General features: G+C 37.8%; 1 protein-coding gene across 1 annotated transcript in view; it reads right to left on the bottom strand.

Moving 5' to 3' along the window:
* The window catches only part of LOC124803322 (protein unc-80 homolog), a 995,149-nt gene that overhangs the window by 219,445 nt on the left and 752,621 nt on the right, over positions 1-23,083 (bottom strand). The window contains exons 49-50 of the mRNA XM_047264506.1: positions 3,424-3,569; positions 3,135-3,309 (exon numbers count right to left, since the gene is read on the bottom strand). Coding sequence (XP_047120462.1) covers positions 3,135-3,309; positions 3,424-3,569 — 321 coding nt within the window. The remainder of the gene's footprint in view (positions 1-3,134; positions 3,310-3,423; positions 3,570-23,083) is intronic.

Raw genomic sequence — 23,083 nt, 5'->3', positions numbered from 1 at the left:
ACTATGTTTCCACATGTTCCTTTACTAAGGAAGATACAGAAGTACTGCCCAAGATTAATTCTCACACCACTGTAAAGATACGTGATACAGACAGAAGTGCCAATGGTATTAAGAGACATTTAAAATCATTGACATTGAACAAGGTTCTAGTGCTCAGTAGGAGTCCTCTCAGTTCTACACACAATTTGCAGCTATGCTAGCTTTCATTTTCACTATAATGTACTGTAGATACCTTGAATGAAAGACTGTGCCCAGTGATTGAAAAAAGTGCCCATGTCACACCTATCTACAAGAATGGTAGCCGAAGTGATCCACAAAACTATCATCCTATCTTATTGGCGTTCATGAGTTGTAGAATCCTAGAGCATATTATGAGCTCATACGTAAAGAGGTTTCTTGAACAATATCACTTCCTCCATGCCACGCAGCATGGTTTCTACAAACATTGATTATGCAAAACCCAACTTGTGGATTTCAACATGACATCCTGAAACCAACAATTATTAACACAAGATTTATGATAAGGGGTATCAAACAAAATTTGTAACTGGACTGATGATTTCTTGGTATGGAGGATGCAATATGTATCTAGAAAGAGAAGTGACTTGCAGAAGTAGAAGCAACTTCAGACAGATGCAAGGAAAGTATATTGTGTTGTTATGCTTATCCATTACAGATATTTTAGAGTCGTGACTGTTAATTGAATGTAAATATATAAAACTGCAACCAGTAACTTTTTTGAATGATCATGTTTTATTCTATGAACTGGTTTCAATAATGATGTAACTTCCAGAAACCATCTGAAGATGAACCTGAAAAGGTTCAAAAACCGGTTCATGGAATAAAACATAATCATTCAAAAAAGTGACTGGTTGCAGTTTTAAATAACTTATTTGCATATATTGTGTTGGTTGGTTGATTTCAGGGAGATGACCAAACAGCAAGGTCACTGGTCCCATCGTATTGGGGAAGGATGGGGAGGAAGTCAGCGTCTCCTTTCAAAGGAATCATCCCGGTATTTGCCTGAAGCGATTTAGGGAAATCATGAAAAACCTAAATCAGGATTGGCCAGGTGTGGGTTTGAACTGTCATCCTCCCAATGCAAGTCCAATGTACTAACCACTGAGTCAACTCGCTCTGTGTGTATATTTATACACTCGCTATTGATTTTGTATATTCAAGATCTGGCAGACAATCTTAATACTAAATCTACATTTTCTGCAGAGGATGCAATCAGCTATACAGAGGATGCAATTTCCTACAGTGAAGTACTACCTGAAAAAATAGGGTTCTGATAAGATTTCTTAGTGATGTTAAGACCTTAAAATTGTAAATCTTCAGAAATACAGGGTGTTTCAAAAAGAATGTCGGACTTGAAAAGCCTGTTATTTTTATTTATGAGGGTTCGTAACATTGTTTTCACGTTTTGTTATCAGTGAATATTGAAGTTATGTTCTGATACTGTGTTTTTGTTTTCCATGCCAGTGTTTGTGGAGTACAGTCACAGAAAGTCACAGTGCAGAACAGCAAGTGTGTGAAAACTCACAAGAAGAATGGTGAAATTTTTGCAGAAACTGGTGAGAAACTCTGTACTATTCTTGGCCACAACAATGCACCAAATGAATCATAGGTTGATCAAGATATCTGAAAAGAAAAGGACTTGTGTAACAGTAGACTTCAAAAGCCCTGTACGTCCTCAAAATGGTCGGAGTGAGGCAGATGTTGCTGTGTGTGTCCTTGACAAAGTTGATGAGGAAATGTATGGTTAATTTCATGGATTGAGAAACCGTATCTAGAGCTAGAAGGGTGGGGTCATAAACCCAATATTGTGTTTTGCACTTAAACCTCAACACCTCCTGAAGAAAATGGTGTGTTTTGTTGGCTCTTTCAAATAAATAAATCTGATTTATAGCAGCTACAGATCCAGCATTCTTTTTCATATACCACCTATGAAACTGCACTTCATTTGTCACATGAAAACAAATGTTGGCTACGGTACAGAAAAAAAATTTGATGATATAAAGGCTTTCCTTGGCATAATGTTAGATCAGCATCCCTCTTGGGAGTATCATACTGATTTCTTATGCCGAAAATTAGGAAAACCATTTTCTGCAAAAAGGACAATGCCGCAGGTTCTTGACTATGAGCAAATGAGTATTATCTACTATGCTTTACTGTTTCCATGCCTTACATATGGAACTGAAGTATTGGGGTGTGCTGCTCCCAAGTGTGTATGAGTAAACAGGATTCATTCTTCAAATAACATCAATAAGGACATATGTGAGCTAAGTTATAGTGAGTCTTGCAAAGGAATTTTCAAAAGTAAGAATATAGTAACACTGACATCCGTACATGTTTATAAAACCATTCAATTAATTTTGAAATACAAGCAGTACAGTAGTCTTTGTAGTGTTGTGCACATTTACAATACTAGAAAGAACTATGGTTATCATTTGGAAGGACAGAATACAAAAAGTGCAGGCAACAGCCCATATTACAGGGGAATCAAATTTTATATCAAAGTTAAAAGAAATTAAAAAGCTCAAGTGAAAGCTGGTTTGAAATGGCTTTGAAGGACTTTCCTATCAATAAATAATTTTATAGGATTAAGATATTCCTTTCAGAGGAGAAGTATACTTTTATTTGAACAAACAGTATTTATACATGCCAATAATTAGGCTATATAATTTTTTATTTTTTATTTTATCTGATTGTTTCCACAAAGTTATGAGAGGAAGTGCAAAACATGTCCACAACTCAAAAAAATCCCTGTATTTGTCTATGTAGGAATTCACTGCTGATGAAGTCTGTGATGCAGTATCCATAATTGCTCATGGAAACTGCTCACTTGCTTCTACGGTACTACACATACATATGAGACAGACTGCCACCATTAGCATGTGGTTTATACCACTTCGAGCTGTAAAGTCTGCCAGAAGATGATGATGATGCTATGCCGAAACAAGTCACTAAAGTTTTGGTGGTATAAAACAAATCTTCCATACTAAATACAAAACTGATTTATTATCTTACGTTCATACTGTGTCTTCTACCATCAGAGAAATTCGTCATAAAATTTTAGTCAGCATACATTAAGTTCAACATGTAGCTAGCTTTCCTGGATCCAAAATTACCTCTGAATCTTCAAGATCCCTCTCATATGTCATCTTATTGCGGCTATGGTCACTCAAATATTTGGACTGTGATTCATCTTCAAAATCATATCCTGGGGAATATGGTCCTCGGCTGTAATTTCTCTGGCTGGACCCTTTATGCTCTGGACTTGCACGCTGTGGGCCATTGTAGTTTCTGTAACAGTTAAATCAGTGTATCATTGTAAACAAAAACAGAAGATGGGAAACATTTTATTTTAGAGTAAATATTATTATGTGATTTAATGCCTGCAAAAGGAAATATACATACTTTGCCAATGCTTCACAATTATTTACAAGAGTTCGCATGGCAACAGCCAACTGATGGATTATTTCTTTTTCAGTTTTTCCTTCTTTCTTGTAGCTGGGCAGCTGTATGTGCTGTAGGTAGCATGGGAGAATGGCTTCCAATATGGTCTGTTAAAAAAATAAATGCAATCAGTAAAATAATGTGTACTTTTATAAAGAAGCAACATTCAGCTGGATGGGTGTTTGTGGATATAATCCGTATACTAGCAGTTGCATCCTAATTAAAACATCTGAACTTAAATAATGCAAAAGTCTTCAATGAAGGTCTCTGTAGATATTGCAAAGCTGCTTTACTCTACTTGTTACTAACAGACACTGTCCTTACAATTCAGATGATTCAAAAAAGAAATTTACAGAAGAGGCAGTAAGAACGTGAAAGACTGTTGAATATTTTAGGCTGAAGCAGGTGTGTTTGGAAAGAAAGGAAGTAAGAAATTAAAACAATAAACAAATGCACACACACACACACACACACACACACACACACACACGCGCTTTTGTTATGTAGGTGATTGCTGGGCAACTGAATCTATGGGTAGAAGGAACTAACACTTTACATTACAGATATTTTTAAAGTGCAGTTCCACGTAATTACTGCAGGCTACACTGACATACTGGTATCAGTCCAGGATGCTCACATTAGCCTGCACCAATTATACTAATAACAATATGGCAAATGCCTAACAGAACTCAGAACTGATGCAGTAAAAGATGGTGACTGAGCAATAAAATTTATTTGTGTTATCTCTGTTAAAAATGGCATCCACTTGTAAAATGCTTTAGTCATTAAACATCACGTTGAAAGCTCAGGATTGAATACATATATTTACATGAGGGTTGATCAAATTGGACAAGATTTAGTTGAAGTTCAGAACCAGACATTCACAGAGAAAAGATTTATTAGCAGCAGAGGAAGTGACTGGCATTATAGTCGAAACGGCATAAGAAGGTCGCTGACAGCTAGCAGCAGTGTTGGCATCTTTCGACTGTGAAGCACAAAATAGCTGCAGGTAAGACAGAGATGTGACAACAATGAGGCATTGATATTGCAACATTTACAAATTTGCAGTATGTGGTTGGTAGAGGTAGGACTTTGGCCACATTACAGCTCAGCTGAGAAGCAACCTGCTCAGTGCAATGCAATTTACTATAATGACTGATTCACAGCATGTGCATCTGGCTCTTCTCCTCAACACCAGCCCTTTTCAATTGAATAAGTGACAATTATCATTTCAACATATTCTTCACTTTCACTAACCCCCTAACACTTCAACTGGTGCTTTTGTAGCTCTTTCTGCTGATCCCACTCTGGTTCCTCTTCCTTCCCTCTATACTACACTACTGACCATTAAAATAATTGCAACATCATAAAGATAGCATGCAAAATATGTCAAATTCACATCAGAAAGCAAATGATCAACATCTTGTCACAAGCACACAAAATAGGTAGAAGTAATGCCGTTTACATTCTGTATATGAAAAAATGTTCAACGATGGGTTCCTCATTCAGAACTCACCCATTTGAATGTTGGTCACTTGTGAAAAGATTGTGTTATTCATTATGTAAGAAGCATAAATGGCTCCAAACATGTGTCAGAATTTGACAGAGCCAGGATAGCAGTCTGTTGAGACTGCAGTTTATCACTGCATGATATTGTTGCTCACATTACTTGGGATCTCAAAGCTGTCATGTGAATATGGAACTGGTGGTTTCAGAAGGCCCACACTCAATGCCAAGCAGAATCCCAGCAGCCCCACCTGACTAGTATCTGAGGGAACACACATTTTTTTGGCTTATCAATGCAGGATTGTACAGTCAGGCCACATACCTTGTGTCAAGAAAGGAGCTTGTCTGCAGCAAGATAATATCCACATAAATAGTGCAGTGACATCTGGAGGACCAAAGACAGTCACCATGGGACATCATTATGGACATATTCAAGGTATAAGGTCACGATGATGTATCAATGTTTGGAAGAGAATGAACATTCCAGGCTTGCAATCAACATCATCATAAAGATCTAGCAATTAGTGTGATGGTATGGGGTGCAATTGGGTACACAACCACACACTGGCACAGAGGTGTAGTACCATGAAATGATGTTATCTATGTTTAGCTTGACTTCATATGCAGCAGGGTAGAGGCACTGTTGCTCGCAGAGATGGCTCCTCTATGCATTAAATTTTGCACCCTGTATAGCACCAAATTACCTATGAATTTAATTATCACACTATACAGCACGCACACATGAAGTAATTTTTAGTTATTTGTCACTCTTCCTAGTGTTGCAATTTTAATGTCCAGGATTGTATTTTCACAGTATATTTTATACTGGTTAGTTACAATATTGTGAAAAGGAAAGTTGCTACTAACCATATAGTGAACATGCTGAGTCGCAGACAGGCACAACAAAAAGTTTGTGACAGTCTTTTTGTTGTACCTATCTGTGACTCAGCATCTCTGCTACATGGTGAGTAATGACTTTGCTTTTCACAATATTGATACATTTCATACTGGTTAGTCACTTAGATCATTATGTGTTCCATTGACCAATCTCACGGTAACTGTTATGATGTGGAATGTGCCAATTGCATAAGAAATGCTCACATGAATCAAGGTGTTTTTATGTTTTTTATATATAAGCTTTTTAATTATCTACCCCATTCCCTTGAATGGCACAAAATTCTTACAGTGTATCTATAGCTTTATGTATTCCTATTCAAGAATTCATCTATGGTACAGAATTGTTGTCAAGGAGATATGATTTCAATTTATTTTTGAAACTATTATAGCTGTTGTCAGACATTTTATTACATCTGGTAATTTACGAAAAGTTTTACAGTAGTGTATTTTGCCTCTTTCTGTGCCAAAGATAGGTTAAGTAAGGGACAGTGTAAGTCTTTCTTTCTTCTGGTATTATAATCATGAATGTCACTATTGTTTTAAAACTGGTCCATGTTGTTGAGAATAAATTTCATTACTGAGTAAATGTACTGTGAGGCCATTGAAAGAATTCATAACCTTTTAAACAGATGCCTACTAACATGTGTGACTATGAGCCCCACATTTTATTCTAACCACTTTCTTTTGAGCAGTGAATACTTTTTGCCTAAGTGTTGCCTTACCCCAAAATATTATTCCCTATGACTTCAGAGAGTGGAAGTATGCAAAGTATGTTAGCTTACTAATTTCTATAACCTCAAAATTTGCAATTATTCTGATTGCAAAAGTTGTTGAACCTAGTTGCTTTAGGAGATCCAAAATATGAATTTTCCAATTAAGATTCTCAGCTATACGTACACCCAAAAACTTAGTATGCTCTACCCTGGCTACTGAATTCTGTTCATATGTTATAATTATTGAAGTAACTGTACTACACGCAGCCGAAAATTGGATGTACTGTGTTTTTTCAAAGTTCAGAGCACATCTATTCATAAAAACCAATAAATAACTTTTCCAAAGTTTTCATTAGTTTCCACTAAGCAAGACCAATACCTTCACCAGAAGAGTCCTAATACTGGGAGACTAAGGGGTTATGTGCACATGAAATTTCTGTGTCCACAGCTCTCAGATGAATCATTTTGTTCCAAAGCTCAGCTGCTAATCAACCTCTTCTAGTCCCTTATCTGCTGCTCAACATCTACACTTTCCAATAAGTGATGATTTTTCCCTTAGTTTCCAACCATAGCAAAAACAATTTTTTTTAAAACACTTACTGACTGAAAAATGACATTGAATCCTGTTGGAATCAGAATCTTTATTCATCTTACAGATTTTTAAAACAACTGGCTTTCTCAAATTTTATAATGGTGTAAAGATTTATACAATAATCAATTACATACACAGAAAATAACTACCTTATTGAAGAACTAAAAGATTTTCTTTAACACTAAGAAAAAAACAGGTATCATAATGATAAGGTTCTAGGAATTCTTGAGTTGAATAGAATTCACAGTATAATAGAGTCTGACATGACAGCTGCTAGGTGATAATGCACAAAAGAGTGTGAAAGTGCAATGTTGCATGATGTAACAGCGAAATCACTGCTGTCAAGGTAGTTCTAAACTAGTCGCCAGAGGTGCTGAATTTTGGGTGTAATAGAGTATCACTGCTGTCAAAGACTTCTGTACTCGGCTGCCAGGGGCACAACTTTTTTATTTTTTGAATGTGCTTGTGCATTCTCCATGCACAATGTTTATTCCTTGTTTTTTATGTTCCATGTTTTTTAACTGTTTTTGTTCTGTTTTGTCGCTCTGGTTCAAAATTGAATTAGCTTCCTGTTCTCATTGAATAAAGAGTTTCCTGCCAAGCTAAATCCTTTGATGTTGGATTAATCAGAATTATTATGTTGATCAGTTTTAATTACAATTATCCCAACATGTGGTGAGCCCAAAGTGATCCTCGAGCCGAAGGAACTGAACTATAGCCATTTTTTTTTCTATTAGGCTCAGGAAATCTCTGAAGAATGCACTGTATCGGACCACCTTCTTGATCCAATAATCCCATCTTATGGTTCACGCAGGTGGAAGCACGTTTTTGTTTTGCTGAAATTATGGCCAATAGCATGATGTGCAAGACATCATCACTGCATCCCCAGCAGCAGATTCTTACAAGAAACTCAAGACAGAAATAATATGGAGAGTTGCTGCTTTGCAGGAAGGTTCTGTGGGTGATCATAAGCCATCACAATATCTGAGTCATCTGTGCAGTAAAGTGGACACCGTTACCTTGCCAGACAACTTACTGGATATACTGTGGAGAAGAAGATTACTGCCGCAGATAAAGCCAATAGTGGCATCACAAACTAACATACTACTGGACCCCCATGGCGGAGTTCGCAGACCACATACAGGAAACTCTCACACTTGCCCAGATAGGCATGGTCATGGAGCAAAACAGCAGCACAACGGCCTCAGCTATAGTCACGCACACTGATTACAACTCATTCACAGCAAAAGTACAAATATTACGTGCACAGGTCCACGCACTGTTGTTGCAAGGAGGCTTTGGAAACAACAGTGGCAGAGTGCATTATCACAGATGTTCAAGGAGTTGGTCTTTGAAAAATGTTAAATCTTTACAATGTGAGCAGCCTGTGTGTTGGTAGCACTGCAGATTTGGCAAGAATGCACGAAAATGTACATCACTTGTAGTGATTCGAGAATATCTGTGTAAATTCTAGAACCACTCAGCCTTCTACTGTCTTGAACACACCATTTCCTGGATATGAGTGTGGGATGGTAGAATCCTACCAACTGCACATCACATGTTTGTGTGTGCAGATTTAAAATCAGTCGTGGAAAGAAAGTAGATACGTTGGACAAACGTCACCGACAATTACCTGTCGGTCAATCCATACACGTTTTATAGAGTGTGTAAGGAAGAACCATGGGGCTCATATGCAGCTCTGTGCTTATTGTGTCATTGGCTATTGTTATTAAAACAAGGACAGTTGAAAAAGAACTCTTCAAAACTCTTGACGTAAGCTTGCTATAGGCATGCCTTATTTTCTGATTCATGTTAAGAAAAGTTATGGTATTTAAGCCAACTTTCTTTTAACTTGTTCCTGACTGTACAGAAGACTTACAGGAAGTTACATGTTTATGTGGGAAGTAAGAGACTTATTGTTTATGAAAGTTAAATACATCGTTAATTGACGAAAAGTTAAGTTTGTTTGTCTACTTATTTCATAAGTAGAATGAGTCTAAAAATTCCTGTACCTAGCATTATTCGATGGAGAAGAAGTTAAGAGAGTTTTCAGCAGCCAGCTAGCCAGTAAAGAAGAGTGGCTGCAAGTTCCAAGTAAGTCACCTCACAAAGAAGTGGAAGGTGGTTTGGGGGAATAAGCTGATATAATCCAGATTCACACTCACACTTTAAGACATTAGAACGCGGTGACCTGTGTGAAAGGACTGAGAAAACATGAATTTTAAGTCAAAAATGAGAGAAAAGTTGTTACCTGTTGCCTAAACAACCAAACATGAGACAAGGGAATGACTCTGAGAAATTGGAATATGTTCAAGTATCCAATGGAGCAAAATATAAATGGAAAAACAGTGAAGAAATGAAAAATTCACAACGATAAAACAGCTAAGAAGATTTTGGCGTATTTGTCTAAGAAGAAATACACATAGAACACTTCAACCAAGTAGATCCAGTGCGGGGAGTATACAGCTCCACACACATTGCGGGGACGCAGGCGTGGAAACCAATATACATCCGATGTTGCCAGTACCAGCTGCTGTTCACCAGTGCTGACCTTCCTCCACATCCGCTCACCTACGCAACGTGAATTCTATGCTGGGTTAGCATGAAACAAAACTTGATTACTTTAGTACGAAGTGGTACAAGATACTGTGAGTGAACTTTTATTGAGTAATTATCATATTTAAAGTTAGTTTTAAATGCTTACAAGAGCTAAGGCATATAAAAGTATGGAAAATATACAACAGTTTGGGGAAACTCAAGACCCAGCTATGACCATGAAAATTAGCAAAGAAGTGCCTGACTGCGCTGAGTTGATAAATTTAATCAAAGCTCAGGGTCTTAAGTTAAACAAATTAAGTTCCCAATTAAATACCCAGCGTGAAGCTTTAAACGCTCAGAGTGAAACTCTAAATATTCAAATGACAAATTTAGGTTCATTAAACACCAAAGTCGACTCTCAAAGCAAAGAATTTAGTAATCTATGCGAAGGGATGGGCACTTTGAAGACTTGAGTTCGACGCTATAAGTAATAAAGTAGAGAATTTAAAAATAGATTTAAACAACAAGTTGACAAATTCTTTGACCACTCATATAACTCATATGTTTACTGACCTTAGTCAGTAACAGAATGACACTTTTCAAGATTTATCGAAAAGGTTAGAACTTAACATTGAGAACAAATGTAATAATGTAGAATCAAAACTTACTGAAAAGTTAGGATCTTTTGAAAACGTGTGCAATATTAAATATAATGATGTAAGGCATGGAGTGAATACTTTGAAAGAGTGTAGATAAGCAGAATGAATTAATGCCAATCATTCAATCGCAAATTACAGGTGCCAATGCATAGGTAGATAATGTGGAACGAAATTTCAAAATGAAAACAGCTAACTCATATATTATAAATGTAATTAGTTTTGAGGAACAATTTGGAGAAATTACAGATTGAAAGGTTACCGAGAGAATAACATCTGGAAACGTATCGCCTATTCCCTCTTCTGAACGTAGTGGTACCGGGAAGGGTATGGACGACCTGTGGAGAGAATTTAAGCTTATCCAAGATAAAGTAGAAAAAAGGATAACTTCACCTAATGTCATATTAACTATTGAAGAAGTGACTGATTTGCAATGATGAGCTAATTCAGGGTTTTCTAGACAATTCCCTAAATTTAAGCCACACAGAGATGTACATCTGACCCATTTCTTAACAAGATTTAACCAAGCTTTACCAAAAAATAGGGAAGATTCCAAGAAGATCGAATTTGCTGTCGGGTACCTTCTACGGGAAGCCTCAGAAGGGGAACACTAAATATTGAGAATTTTTCCTCTTGGGGAGACTTTCAAAAGAAATTTAAAGAGAAGCACTGGTCTGCCACTGCTCAAGAAGAGCTAATATCAGATCTATGGGACCCAAAATTTTATAATAATATTGGGGTACTACAAGGAAATATTTCGATTGGCATTTAACACAAGGAAAAAACAAAGAAAAAATAGGGGAAATACAAAGTTAAGGATGTAAAATTGTATATTCCCCAGGGATGTTAACTTTCTGAGTTAGCGGGCGGAGCAATGACTATCAGATCCCGATTTGTTTTCGGTGTTTCTTCCAAAATGGTTTTCTTGCACCGGATTCCTTCAAAATCATAAACTATTTTGTCATCCATCCCACAGGGACGTTAACATCCTCAGTTAACAGGCGGAGTAACGACCGTCAGATTCCAAGTTGTTTTCGGTGTTTTTTCCAAATAGTTTCCTGCACCAAATTCCTTTAAAATCTAGAACTATTCTGTAATCTTATAGCTTAGAAAACTGGATATGACTGTAAAATAGAGAACAACTTAAGAGAATTACAAAAAAAAGTGATATCTAGACAAAATAAACTGAAAACAGTATTATATTTGGGGAAATCATAATATGATGTGATTATCTGAACAACTGTTATACTGTAGTGTATAAATTTTCTATTTTGTATAGAGTATTTTATACCTTTTATGAGATGTGATACAGATTGGAGGGTTTGTATAATTTTGAAAGGGTTGGAAATTGTAGCTAAAATCATGATTTATAAGAACCGGTAAATCATTACTAACACAAAACCCACATCACACCTTTCAAACAACCCTCACAAACAAGTGAGCCTGATTTTTCATCATTTGCCATTTCCATAGGGTTGCTGGGATTTCCTTCGTGGACCTCAAAGGGTGAAACAAGTTCGTTCTGTAGGAGACGATTTAACACCAGACCTCCTCTGGCATCTCACTCAAGTACCTGATAGGTAGGGATCCTAGGAAAGGGGGCTTGCAAGGGTTTCCTGTCTTGGGGGCTATCTTCTTTTTCTTCTTCGATCCTAGCAACCAAATCCATTATTTTTCTTTTCTTACTTCTCATTTGAGGACCTGTCTATTTTTTCCCTCTTTCCATATTCACAAATTTCTATCGCTGAAGTCCTTCCTTTTTTACGTGTTTACTAGAAACCTGAATCTTATCTTTAGATAAGAAGGCTGAAAAATCAGACTACACGAACACACACCCACATATACACAAATATACACTTCTAAATGGTTCAAATGGCTCTGAGCACTATGGGAGTTAACATATGTGGTCATCAGTCTCCTAGAACTTAGAACTACTTAGATCTAACTAACCTAAGCACATCACACACATCCATGCCCGAGGCAGGATTCGAACCTGCGACCATAGCGGTCACGCGGTTCCAGACTGTAGTGCCTAGAACCGCACGACCACACCGGCTGGCTATACACTTCTACACAAACATTAAATTACATTAGGCAAAGCCTGTCACGATGTGCGAACCACCAGGTGTTGTAGGGGAAAATGTGTGTACATATGGAACTATGCACCCATATATAGAAAGCTATGACAGTTCTACATTGAATGTACATAAGAAGAGGTGCACATAAACAAAGAACAGTGACAGTTCTAAACAGAGATTAGAATAGGCACAATGAACTCATGTGCAATGATAGACAAAAGCATATAAGTTTATGGAACAAAAACGCTACATAATGAGCAACTATAAAGTAGTCATGAGTAATGGATACATAAGAAAGAGGCGTGAGCAAAGAAAGTAAATGGAAGTAGGAGTAGAATTAGTCATATTGATCACTAAGGAATGTCAGTGTAATAAGTACTCTGATGAATTGAAGGATAGTGGGACATAAATAGTATATGTAGACATAATATCTATTGAAAATACAGAAGTTGATAAATAGAGGAGGACTCTAGGGAGTAAATGATATATTAAAGAATGAATGTGAAGTTTAAAATAGATTTATATCTTTACCAGAAGATTCATAATCATGGTGTACACAGAAATGTATACTAGGGTAATGAACCATGAGGCCTACTCAGAAAGGATAAGGGGGAAGGGGGGGGGGGCATACCCAGCATTCACTAAGTATAAAGGGCAGGCGTACCTATGTGGAGATAGGATGATCTGTGGCCTAAAAAATAGGGACTTTTGTAAGGAGCGTACCTACCAGAATGGAAAGAGGAAGTGCTCTCATAAAGTCAACTCACAAGCAAGGAATAGGTGCTGATCCTAGGAGAAGGGAACAGTATCATGACAAAAATCACAAAGTATATAGGGATTATTCTTGGAAGTGTGAATTCTATGAACAACTAGCATCATGGAAATAAATGAATGTCAAAAGAACACTTTCATTTTGTCCAGAGTTCCTCCAAGCTACAAATAATGAAAATGGTACACGCTAGGGGAAAGGTAGTACACAAGATAAGAATAGAAAATAGATTACTCATGTATTCATGTGTCATAAACACCTGAAGTTTACGATTGGAAAAGAAGAAGAAGAAGAAGGGGGAGGAAATAAAGAAAAGAAAAAGAGTCCTCACAACTCCTAAATATTAGTAAAGTTGACTGATTAAAACCATGAGTAAATGCTTATATCTTAATGACAAAGTAAAATAAGAAAAGAGTAGAGAAACAATAAGCAAAAGATTGTTCAAGAGAGGACAGAGAATTCTTCTTGAAAGGAAAGATATGTATGTAAACATATGTAAGAAAAGTATACTGTTAAGATATTTTATTACGAGTGATATTATTTGCATAATGATTGTGATATAAAATATCATGTTTGATCTGAGGAGGGTGATATTCAGTGATTCAAGAATTTCTGTGTTAATTATAGAACCACTCAGCCTTCTACCATCTCGAACACAAGACATTCTGGATATGAATGTGGGATGGTAGAATCCTACCTACTGTGTGTCAGATGTTTGTGTGAGCAGGTTTAAAATCAGTCTTGGAAAGAAAGTAGACGCGTCGGATGAACAGCACTCACAAGTACCTGTTGGGCAATCCATAGATGTTTTAGTGAGTATGTAAAGAAGAACCATGAAGTTTATATGCTGCTCTGTGCTTATTGTGTTATTGACTATTGTTATTAAAACAAGGACAGTTGAAAAAGAACTGGAAATTCTGGATGTACGCTTGCTATAGGCAAGCCTTATTTTCTGATTCATGTTAAGTAAAGTTATGGTTTCTAAGGAAACTTTCTTTTAACTGTAACTCAATTTGTTTCTGACGTACGGCTGTATGAGAGACTCACAGGAAGTTACGTATTTATGTGGAAAGTGAGAGTTTTATTGTGTACGAATGTCAAATACAGTGTTAATTGTTAAGTTAAGTTAAGTTTGTTTGTCTACTTATTTCATAAGTAGAATGAGTCTAAAAATTCATGTATCTAGCGTTATTCTGCAGAGAAGATGTCAAGAGAATTTTCAACAGCAAGCTAGCCAGTAAAGAAGAGTGGCTGCAAGTTTCAAGTAAGTCACCTCGTAAATAAGTGGACGGTGGTTTGGGGGGATAAGCCAATATAATCCAGACTCATACTCACACTTTAATTCGTTAGAATGTTGGACACTGTGCTTCCGCCCAAATGCCAGCAGCAATCGACTCTAGGGCAACTGACTGCCTGGCACCATCCTGGTGCCTGTTCATCAGTGACAGAGGTTCTGGCCTGAGATTTCTTGTAGACACTGGTTCAGACCACAATAACCTGGCACGGTCTCTGTTGCATCATTGTAGGCCACCAACTGCCTTCCATCTAACAGCTGCCAATAATTTGGCTATTGCGACCTATGGAACCCAGTGAATGGAGTTGAACTTAGGCCTATGTCATCTGTTCACATGGAATATCATTGTTGCAGAAATCAAGGATACGATAATTGGTGCAGATCTCCTGGCACATTTGAACCTCTCACCAGATGTGCAAATGCCCAATTAGTGGACAGTGTTACTGGTTTCACTATCACCAGTTTCCATTGCAGTGCAACCACCCACAGTGCAGAGCTCATGCAGGCACCTTGGGGTGAAAATGCTTCACTATTAAATCACTTTCAGAATTTGATCAGGCCATCTAGTGCACATAAACAGATTCAATACAATCCAGTGCATCAAATCAAGATGACAGGTGGATCACCAGTGTCATGCCGACCTACATGTTTAGCACTGGACCGTCTCACAATCACGAAAGCTAAATTCGAGAACATGCTGTGAGAGAGCATTATTAGACCACCAAACAGTCCATGGTCCTCTGTGCTACATCTGGTGCCAAAAACAAGGTGGGACCTGTCACCTATGCAGAGATTATCATCTGCTAAACACGATAACAGTACCAGACAGATATCCTGTCCCATTATTAAGAGACTACAACTGCACATTACATAGTGTGATGATATTCAGTGTCTTAAGACAGTGCAAAGGTCTATACTCAGATACCAGTGGATAAAGAAGACATTCCAAAGACTGCAACTATAACACCGTTCGGCCAGTTTGAGAGCATGTATATGACCTTTGATTATGAAACGCAGTGCAGACAAGGCAAAGATTCATTGACTCTGTTCTTCAAGGCCTCCTGTTCTGTTTTGTATACCCGGATGACGTGCTCGTGTTCTTGGAAACTGAGAAACAACACCAACAACATCTACAAGAGGTGTTCAAGCATTTGGAGCACACTGAGAAGTCATTCTGAACACTGGCAAGAGTGTTTTCAGACAATCTGAATTGATCTTCTTGGGACATAGAATCTCTGCTGTGGGCTCCCTACCTCTGACAGAGAAGGTTAATGCAATTTTGCAATTACTTAGGCCAATCACAATCACATAATTGCATCGATTCTTTGGTATGCTGAATTTTTACAATCGCCACCCGCCTCACACAGCAAAATTCCAACAATCTCTTACTGTGGTGCTGATTGCTTCTAAAATGAAAAGCAACTCCCTGGTGCAGTGGACTGAGGCTATGTGTTCCACTTTCAAGGCCATGAGACAGAGAATAGCTGACACGGCACTTCTAGCTCATCTTAAGATAGACGGACCTCCTGCATTAATGGTGGATGCAAGCCAGATAGCTATAAGTGTGGCACTACAGCAGCAGTCAGACAGCTTGTGGCAAGCATTGGCACACTTTTCTCAAAAACTGTCACCATCTCAGAGAAAGTGGAGTGCCTACAATCATGGTCTCCTGGTGGTATATAAAGCAGTCAAATACTTCCACCCCCAGGTTGAAGTGTGAGTGTTCACAATATCCACAGACCATCAACTGTTGACTTTTGCATTCAAAGGTAACAGTAACAACTGCTCTGCTCACCAATTCAATGACCTAGAGTTCGTAGCCCAGTTCACTACTGACATCAAGCACATTTCAGGAACTGATATTGTTGTGGCTGACTGTCTTTGACACATCAGCAACATGATGAGTCCTACTGATTTTTCGCACTGGTCTGAGTGGTCTGAGCATAAAAAGAAGATGAGGAACTCCGAATGTTCATCAGCGATGATGCAACAGCACTACAACTACAGGTCATTGACATCCCGGGAGAAGATATCATGCTCTACAGTGAGTCTCTCATGGATGACCTCACCTGTTTCTTCCACCAACATTCAGAAGATAAGCTATAATTTGTGTCATCAAGAAGTATGTCACACTGTTTAACAGGTCTCTCAATGTTTCATGTGGCTCGACATGGAAAGGGCTGACAAGAGTGGACAAGGATATGTTTGCAGTGCCAAAGGTGTAAAGTGTCTTGCCATGTTCATGCCTTGATCAGTGACTTTCGAGATGCATCTATATGTTTCACCCATGAACATCTGGAAGCTGTGAGACTGCTAACTTTTCACAATGAGCAATCGTTTAACCTGCTGGCCAGAGGCAGTGCCAGTTGCTAATGTTACCACCGAAATATTAGCCTCTACTTTTGTGTCAGTGTGGTTAGCAAAGTCTGGGTACCAACAGCATATCACTGCTGACTGTGGACGGCAGTTTGAGACAGAACTTTTTGTGCAGCTTGCCAAGTTTTGTGGCTATGTCCACCACAAGGGCACCGGTCACCATCCTGCTAGTAAAGGTATGATCAAATATTGGCATAATTCCTTAAATGTACTGCTCATGTGCCATGGAAACACATGCACTTTGGCTGCTCCAATAGTTCTACTTGGCCTATGAACTACTTGTATACCTGACATTGATTCTTTGGCCACAGAATTGGTCTGTGGAGAGACATGGTGTCTGCCTGGCAAATTTGTTGAAGCTGATAAACTGTAAACTTCCTTTTAGGACCAGTTGGATTTCTAACATAACGTGCAGAACCATGCTGGACAGTTCCATACCCCAAAGGTTTCACATCGTGGCATACCACTTCCACACTGCTCGCATGTCATGCTTTGCACCAACAGTGTAAAACCACCCTTATGACCTCTGTACACTGGTCCATACAGCATCTAATGGAGAAATATGCAGATGATGGACATATTAGTAAACAGCAAGTTACCCACCATTTCACTTGCCAGACGTCTGTACATTTTTCAACAGGCACCACCATCCACAGCCCAATGGAGACATCAGAACCTACCTGAACTAGATGTCCAGCTGCAAGAAACACCATCGCCACAGCCACACACTCCATACCAGCTCCGTATGCAGTGTCCACTTCCCTGCCTGTTTCCTTGAGATCAACACTCCACTTCTGGGGCTGATATAGCATCCGACATGCCACCTATTACGTGCTAATGTGGAGAAGTGTGTGTAAGTGCAGCATCACATGATGTGACAGCGGAATCATGGCTGTCACATAGTACTATGCAGGCTGCCAGAGGCCCTCTGTTTCACTTGTAATAGTGAATTGCCACTGTCAAAGAGTTCCATACTCATCTGCAAGGGGTGCTGATTTTATATTTTTCGAATATGCTTGTGCATTCTCCATGCACAACATTTATGTCGTGTTTTTTATGTTCAGTATTTTTGATGTGTTTTTGTTCAGTTTTGTCAGTCTGGTTTAGTACTGAATTAGCTTACTGTTCTCAATGAATAAAGAGTTTTCTGTCAAGCTTAATCCTTTGATGTGCGATAATCAGAATTATTAAGTCAATTACTTTTAATTACACCTATCCCACCATGATAAACTTACAGAAAAAATTTATGTTTTAATACTTACAGTTGTTATGGATTATATCAAGTTTTGAGGAAGGCAAATCCAAAAAGTGAGTATTTCTAGTATTGTGTATGTACATCACATCTCGTGTTGAATTTTTCCATGTTTTCACCAGCATATATTAAACATTTATAAATGTACAGTATGCTGAATCATATATTTTTTTCATTCTTGCTTTTTATACATGTAAGCTATATATACATAACGCCTAAAGTAAATTAATGAGTTGTTTTGTGGCAAAGATAATGTTTTTATACATCTGCATGAAAAAAGGAAGAAATATGCTCTTCAATTTGTTAATTCCTGTATCTCCACCTATTTGTTTCTATAAGTGGTAGTGTCTGGACGTAAGCTACAATCAGTTGTACCGGCATTGTTAAAAAGTATGTATCTCAACCATACATTAAAACTGTTATAAAAAGAAGTTATTAGAAAAGTAAAATTAATTGACATATGTGAGATGTGTGTCTGTGTGTTCATAATTTCACCCCCTGCCGAGATCCTGCATCAGGAGGTACAGAGCAGCCAAGAGGAATTTGCGTGAGCAGCAGAGGAGCGATCCTGTATCGGCATTGTTATAATCAGGACTATGAACAATGCAATTAATGTGTATCAGTACATGATGCAAATTATGAATATTGGTCTTGAATGGAATTGGTACTGACGGTCTATTGATACTGGTATCTGCTAAAGTACACCCAGGATATGTGCACAGATTTATACATTACCTTCCAATTTCTTTCAGCTATTCTTTCCAATCAATTTCTTTCAGTTATTCAAGCAGCAGTTATTAATCAGTTTCCATTATTGCCCACCCACATATGTCACTATTCAACGGCAACCATTTAAAGGACAGCGCTAAGCGAAATATGAACAGACCTTTCAATTGCTGAGATAAAATTTTTTGAAATAAATGATTCATGATATATATTGTTACAAGAAAGTAATGAAACTTTCCTTGTATTTGTTACATGTCCATTAGATTAGGAATCGTAAAAAACATTGAAGGAGCAAATTAAAATTAAATTCTGCCTACAAATGAGATGCGCCGGGAATACTGATTGCAGCCGTAAAGGTAGGAAGCTGCTACACTGTATGTTTACATAGCCACAGATGGTGCTGTCTCTCTGGCGGTAGATAATGCCTTTTCCTTCCAACTACTATGCTTTACAGAAAGTGCATTTCTACAGAAAAGACAAAAATTTGTACAAAGGCATGATTAAAGTGCATGATAAGTCATTCAGATTCTATAAGAATGTGGCAGATAATAATCAGGTTCATTAGTGAATACACAGCTAAATCTACTTTAGTTGAAAATTACTGACACAGACAAATATTCATTTTTAAAAATAAAGTATTCATAATTTTATTAAAAATCATATACACTCAAGTCAAAGGAAATGGCCATTGTTGAAAATTCATTACAAACTGAAATATGACAAGATGTCGGAAATCTGAACTTGGCAACAGATGAAGGTAACGTGCCAACTTGTGAACTGGGCAATGGCAACCAAACCAATGAGGTTGGCACCACACTATCAAAAAATAATGACACTGGTAATATAACTAATTGTGATGTCACTTTTATGATGCTAAATGAGACAATTTCTCTGTGCTCACTGGGAAACATTTTCTCATACAGTGGAACTGAAGGGTGCAACGGTAAAAATTCCTTTGATTACTTGCTCACCACATTGCAAATGCAAGAACAGGAAACAGTTCATAAAAACAATGTAAATACTAGTGAGACACACAATTTGATACAAATCACACAACAAATAACACAACAGTTTACAGAACAACAGGAATTTCAGGAAAATGTAACACAACAATTTAAGGGTATAGGACATTAGTGTACACAGCAAAATCAGGTATTTTATGATTTTAAGAATAGTATTTGTCAACAGTTCACTATACGCACTGAATTGTCTGATGAACAATCCGGGAAGATGACAAAGCTAGATAAACAACTAAAACAAGAAATAATTACCATCATATCCTGCAATGTAAACAAGTTAATGGAAAGAGTACCATCCGTAGATGATAAACAGGAACAATTAGCAAGTGAGTTACAAAACCTCAGTGAAGCATATTCCCAGACTCAGGAGATGCAATTCCAAGTGGATGCATCGATAAAAAATGTGATTAATGCAGTCAGTGGGCTGCAAGATGCACGAAAAAACTTACCTACAGAAGTACAAAAGTTAAGTCTAAGAGCAGACCAGTTAAGTTTAGAGTCAAAATTTGCCAAAGACAATGAGACAAGATATGTGCAGATGTAAAGAAAATAACTGAAAAAGTTGAAGCTGGGATGTTGGATAAGGGCAGCACCCTTGCTGAAAAGGTATTGCCAGAGATCAAAATTTATGTACATACAGTAGAAGAAGCTCTAAATAAGAAAGAAAGTCAGTTTCTAGCTAAAATAGATTTAAGTCTAAAGGAAGCAGAGGAAAGGTTATGATGCAGTATTGCCAAAACTACTGACATTCCAAAACAACATTTGACAGAAAACAGACCCAAGCTTTTACAGAAGTTAGACACTTTCACTGGTTACCCACAGTAAGTCGATAGCCCGTCGAAGGAAAATAGCGATGGTTGCAGATTGCAACAACACTTGCCACAGCTGCACCTATCAAGCAAGCACAATTGCCATGTGCTACGCCACAAGCGAACACAAACATGCCTGTCACTGACAGTGTGGCACGTTTGTCAACATTATCTGCAGATGAGGGATTACTTAGGTATCGACAATTTCCGGTATTTACCTCTGAAGGGAAAAGAACAAACTCCATGTTCTTTTATCAGAGCATTTTGAAATGTTTTACCTTGTACCTGGACAGACACCCAGAAAATTTGATTCGTTTATGGATACACACAGGACAACATTCTGCTATGGACTAAGGACATGATGGAACATAGCCACTACTTTGAACACTTTGTGAGAGTTTTTCTGGATAAATATTGGTCTGAGGCCATACAAGAGAGGCTCAGACATGAACTATTCAACATAGCTCCATTCAATAGCAAACATGGAAGATTAAGGGGCTATTTTGAAACATATTTGAATACAACCAGGTACTGGATGAACCTGGTATCTCAGGTAGACGTGCTGAAAATTTTAAACAGCCATCTTCCAGCCCACATGAGAGAAAAACTCATTACCATTCCAGAACATGACACCGAATACTTTCTATCTGTACTGGACTCAATAGATTTGATGTACGAAGAGAGACCAGTGCAATTCAAGCCCATTAATACACAGATAGTGCCACAGAGATTTATGCACCAACAAGTGAACAACTAAATCGTAGTACAACACGGATGGCAACCTTACCCCACACAGACCTATGGTAAGATAACAGCAGTCACAGTGGCAATGGAGAAAGCCATAAATTCAAGGTTGGATATAAAAGAAATAGGCAAAAATTTAACAAAAATAACTACAAAGGGCAAGTAGCGTACAGCCAGCCTGTACAATATTTACAGACACAAGCTACTGGAAGTAATCAGCTAATCACTTGGCAAACACAAAACAATACCAGACAGCCGAATAATCCACAGACAGTGAAATTTGGCCAGCAAAGTAATGCACATATGCTGAATAATGTGCAAAGGCAAAGAGAATTTCAGTCAAGATCCTCACAGGATACTAATTGGCATAATCAAACACCAACAGTCTGTATAGTAGAAGTTACGCCTAACCAAAAGACAGATGTCACCGTGACACAGAAAAACTTGAAATGGTCATGGTAGGCCCCTGTTCTATGACCTTGGAGGAGAGAGGGGGCATGAACTTGATCGACACTTGCTTTATCAGATACAATCATGGCAGTGATGTGAAAGATGATCTGTATCAAAGCAAAGAGGGTACACAAGAAAACTTGACAGAGGGCACAGTACAAGCTACTATTGAACTCAAAATATTTGACCTTGATGTACCCATTGTGCTTGACACAGGTGCAGAGGGCACAGTAAAAGCTACTATTAAACCCAAAAATATTTGACCTTGATGTACCCACTGTGCTTGACACAGGTGCTATGACTAATTTGATGTCACAGGTATTCTTTCAAGAACTGAAGAAATGTGGGCATATACCCACACTGCCAGTGAAAAACTGCATTGTTGCAAACCATCACTGGTCAGAAATAGAAAGAAGTCAAAATACAAGCCTTAATTCCCGACCAATTAGGACAGTTTTCTGCATGATGCAATTTTTTGATAGTAGAGAAATTAAGAGTTGGTCGTTTAATTGGTATGGATACATTAAGGACATTCCAAGTACAAATTGATATAGGAAAGGCCAATGTCATTTTACTGTAAATAACCAATTATTTGCTGTAGATCTAATCAGGGGAAGTACTAATAGATGTAAAACTGAAGTTACTCATGACTTTGAGGTTCAATTGGTAAATCTCAGAGTTATGTTTGTCAGTACATACCATAACAAGTAGTCGGCAGCAGAAGAGGTAAATGTCGATACAATATACACAAAGGTAAATGAATCGAAGTGCTTGTCTCAAGAACAGCAAGTGGAACTTAGGGAACTGATACTTGCTTATATACATGTATTTGAAAAAAGACCAAGTATCATAAAGGATTTTGTGTACAAAATGGAATTATATCCACATGAAACTTTTTGTTCTACTTCATACCCTATACCATGGACAAAGAGGGAAGCAGTAAGAAAAGGGATTAACAGGATGCTTGAATGGGACATAATACTGCTGTCATTTTCCACTTATTGTAGTCCTGTTTTGGCCATGAGTAAGCCATATGGCAAAGTGTGCTAGGTTCTTGATGCACTTAACATTAATAAGATTATTGTACCTGTCTGAATATGTCCAGACTCTTTAGAGGAACAGCTTATGAGATTCCATGATGCTAAATTTTTTACTATAATCGATCTCTGGCCCTCATATTGGCAAATAAAACTACACGAAGA

Source organism: Schistocerca piceifrons, chromosome 6, assembly GCF_021461385.2.
Source record: "Schistocerca piceifrons isolate TAMUIC-IGC-003096 chromosome 6, iqSchPice1.1, whole genome shotgun sequence".
NCBI lineage: Eukaryota > Metazoa > Arthropoda > Insecta > Orthoptera > Acrididae > Schistocerca > Schistocerca piceifrons.
The sequence above is the reverse complement of the archived record's forward strand: the minus strand, read 5'-3'. Positions and strand labels throughout refer to the sequence as shown.